Source organism: Malurus melanocephalus, unplaced genomic scaffold (genome assembly GCF_030028575.1).
Source record: "Malurus melanocephalus ecotype Western Australia unplaced genomic scaffold, MMel_1.1 scaffold_622, whole genome shotgun sequence".
Classification (NCBI taxonomy): domain Eukaryota; kingdom Metazoa; phylum Chordata; class Aves; order Passeriformes; family Maluridae; genus Malurus; species Malurus melanocephalus.
Window position 1 is genome coordinate 344,009 of NW_026623854.1, and position 1,567 is coordinate 345,575.

Sequence of the window (1,567 nt, forward strand, 5' to 3'; positions counted from 1 at the left end):
GGGACAGGGCTGGGATTGTCGGGCTCTGAGCCACTCCCGTCCCCAGGAGTCCCATCCTCTGGGGCAGCAGCTCCCACATCAGCCCGGGACTGGCTGGGACCCAGCAGAGGAGGTTCCTTTTGTCCCCTTGAAGTGACCCTATTTCTCAGCTGTGCACGTGAAAACTCTGCACATCCCCTCTGTTACATTTCAATTTTCTTTATTTAATCCTGCAGAAAGGTGGGATAAAAAAGATCTTTTTCTATGGCAGCAGCTTCCACTTATTTTTGGATTTTGTTCCTTGAGAAATATTTTCTGAGACCAGGAGAAGCACAGCTGCTCTTGTCTGGTGGATGGGCCAGGTTTTGATAAGGTTTTATCATTAAGATAATAAAACTTTTTCTCTGCCAACAACCAGAGTCCCAACCTGTGTGGCTCCAATAAAACTCTGGGATGAACTGGCCTGACATTTCCCATGGGAAAGCAGGGAAATCTGGGATCCCCACACAGGCACAGAGTGCTTTTCCTTCCAGCACTGGCTGGGTGTTGCTCTGGGGCTTTGGAACTTCTCCTCTCCCAGTTTCCCAACCCCTCACTGGTCACATCTTTTTGAACATTTTCTCTCCCAGTTTCCCCTCAGTGGTCACATCTTTTTGAACCCCTCCTCTCCCAGTTTTCCCCCTCAGAGGTTCCGTTTGTGTCTCTGCAGGATGGATGACATCCAGCTTTGCCAGGAAATCAGCCGGCTGAAAACAGAGCTCCAGAAACTCCTGGATCTGCCAGGTAAGGCTTTGGGGAGCTTTGGGGAGCTTTGGGGAGCTCTTGGGGAGCTGCACCCTGCTGCAGTGAGCAGAAAGGCTCCCATCAAATACCAGCACCCACCCCAGGATGCTCCCAGAGCCAGAACCCACAACTGTGGCTCCCTGAGTCTCTCCAAGGTCCTCACTGGGAGTTTTCCTGCTGGCAGAACTGCCAGTGTTCTTTCCAGCCTGGGCTGGAGGGCAGAGGAACCAGAAAGGAGAGAAAAGTCAATTCCTTTGAGGAAAAGTGTCTGGTACCAGAGGGKATGAGAGCTGAGGGAGGTGACAGAGAATCCTGAGAAAGTGAGACCCCAGGAAATGCCCCAAATGGGGCCATTGTCCCAGCCCACCCTGGAGGGACCCCTTTGGAGGAAGCAGGAGGGGAGATGCCCTCAAGGCCGAGAGCAGGAGGGAATTCCTGCTGCGTGTCCATGATGGGACAGAGGACAGCGGCTGCCAGGGGAGAGTTCCTGCCTGCAGCTAGGGAGGGGATGGGTGCAGAGGGGATTTCATGGCAAAGGGGCCTGGTGATGCCATTGATTCAGGGGAATTCACCCTTCAGGATGCTGAAGAGGGGCAAACAGGCCAGGGCAACAGGAGGGAAAAATCCCTCTGGGAGGAAGTGCTGCTTTTGTCACCCCGTTTACTGTGCCCAGTGGCCTCCCTGTCCCAGCTGGAGCCATTCTTGTCCTTCACAGCCCAGGAAAGGCCAAACCTCCCTGAAGGATCCCCCTCAGCCAAAGGATCCAACCGACAGCACCCCCAAAGGGCTCAGGGTTTGGATGAGA

General features: G+C 54.0%; 1 protein-coding gene across 1 annotated transcript in view; it reads left to right on the forward strand.

The window, feature by feature from the left end:
* LOC130583749 (bMERB domain-containing protein 1-like) overlaps nucleotides 1-1,567 on the forward strand; it is a 22,617-nt gene that overhangs the window by 13,201 nt on the left and 7,849 nt on the right. The window contains 1 exon segment of the mRNA XM_057383301.1: nucleotides 689-762. Coding sequence (XP_057239284.1) covers nucleotides 689-762 — 74 coding nt within the window.